Below are 1,708 nucleotides of genomic sequence, written 5' to 3' on the forward strand. Positions count from 1 at the left end.
TCCTTGTACATGGAGGCTGTTGTGTTTACGTATACATATTTTTACACATGATGGGAAGGAGATGGTATTTGTGCCTCTGCATGTGAATGTAGAGATCCAAAAGGACAATATATATGTCCATCCATTGTTCTCTATTTTCTTGAGTCAAAGACTGAACTTGCCATTTGTCAGATAAAATATCTGCTTAGCAAGCCTGTAGGATTCACTTATCTCTACCTCAACACTGTTGGTTTAAACACGAGTTACCACATCCAATGTTTTGCATGTGTGCTTGCACTGAGCTCAGGTCCTCTTGGCTGCACACCAAATGCTCATACGTACTGATTCGTCTCTCCAGCACTGTAAAATATTCTTTACTGTTTATCTGAAACGACTATCAATCTCTTCCACGTTTTCCTGATTGCGTTCTTCATTTCCTTATTCCTGAATGTGTAAACCATAGGATTGAGCAATGGTGTCAGGATATTGGCAAATATAAGTGTGTTTTTTTCAAAGGAGAATGGAGATGAAGGCCGTGCATATATTAATATGCATGGAACAAAGAATAGAACAACAACTGTAATATGGGATCCACAGGTGGAGAGAGCTTTATGTCGACCTTCAGAGCTGTGGGTTCTCAAAGAGAACAAGATGACACCATAGGAGACAAGCAGCAAGGAGAAGATAATGATGCAGATAGAACCACTATTTGCAAACACCAAAATAACAAAAATGTGTGTGTCAGTGCAGGCAAGCTTCAATAATGGGAACAAGTCACACATATAGTGATCAATAACATTGGGTCCACAGAAGGGTAATTGCAAGGTAAATATGATTTGTATGATAGAATGCAATAATCCCCCAAACCATGCTATGCCTACCAAAACACCACAGAGCCTCCTGCTCATAATGGAAGAGTAGTGCAAGGGCTTGCAAATGGCCACATAGCGGTCATAGGCCATGGCTGACAGGACAATCACCTCAACTGCAGTAAAGAAGTGTATGGCAAAGAGTTGGGTCATGCAGCCTTCAAAGGAGATGGTCTTCATTTCATATAAGAAGGCTATGATCATCTTCGGTGTTACAACAGTAGAAGTGCATGCATCCAGTAAGGACAAGAATACCAAAAAGAAGTACATGGGGGAACCGAGCAATGCAGGGCTGTAGATGATGGTCACCACAATTATCATATTGCCACCAATAGTTGCAAGGTAGATCAACAAAAATAGAAGAAACAATATTTTCTCAACTTTTGTGTTCTGAGAAAGACCCAGGAGTATAAACTCACTGACAAGACTTTGATTTTGCATGATTCTCAGGAAGTTGGAAGCAAAATATGTTCAAGTAAATCTGCAATAATAAGGGGGAAATGTGTCATATTATTTAAAAAATTACCATTGAGTTGTTTTATCTTTATGCTGTTATAATAATTGACTTTGTTACCATTGACAGTAAGATATTAGAAATAATCAAATGAATCAAATCAATGATACAATTTTGATTTGTATCATTGTATAGAATGTTAAATGGAAATTGAGACAAATTATGTAATATTTAAAACAGTCACATTTTATTTTTGAAAGGCCAGCTTTTATCAACTTCTAGAAGTAAAAGATTAGCATGTCTTTTGACATTAAACCTAGATATGAGCAAAACAACAGAATTCATGAAGTATGCCTTCCATCACCATAGGGCAGAGCAGCCTTCAGTGAGTGGCCGGCAATGGCCC

At 38.1% G+C, this 1,708-nt stretch overlaps 1 protein-coding gene across 1 annotated transcript; it reads right to left on the reverse strand.

The window, feature by feature from the left end:
* Positions 1 to 353: 353 nt before the first annotated feature.
* Positions 354 to 1,292, reverse strand: LOC116900443 (olfactory receptor 4C15-like). Its single transcript, XM_032902183.1, has one exon. It carries the CDS (start codon positions 1,287 to 1,289, stop codon positions 354 to 356), a length of 936 nt encoding a protein of 311 aa, XP_032758074.1. The 5' UTR covers positions 1,290 to 1,292.
* Between the last annotated feature and the right edge of the window lie 416 nt (positions 1,293 to 1,708).

The sequence above is a fragment of the Rattus rattus genome, chromosome 5, assembly GCF_011064425.1.
Source record: "Rattus rattus isolate New Zealand chromosome 5, Rrattus_CSIRO_v1, whole genome shotgun sequence".
In the NCBI taxonomy this organism is placed as follows: Eukaryota; Metazoa; Chordata; class Mammalia; order Rodentia; family Muridae; genus Rattus; species Rattus rattus.

Bases quoted from the DNA above. Each gene is read 5' to 3' on its own strand.
- LOC116900443 (XM_032902183.1), bottom strand. From the start codon at position 1,289: ATGCAAAATCAAAGTCTTGTCAGTGAGTTTATACTCCTGGGTCTTTCT.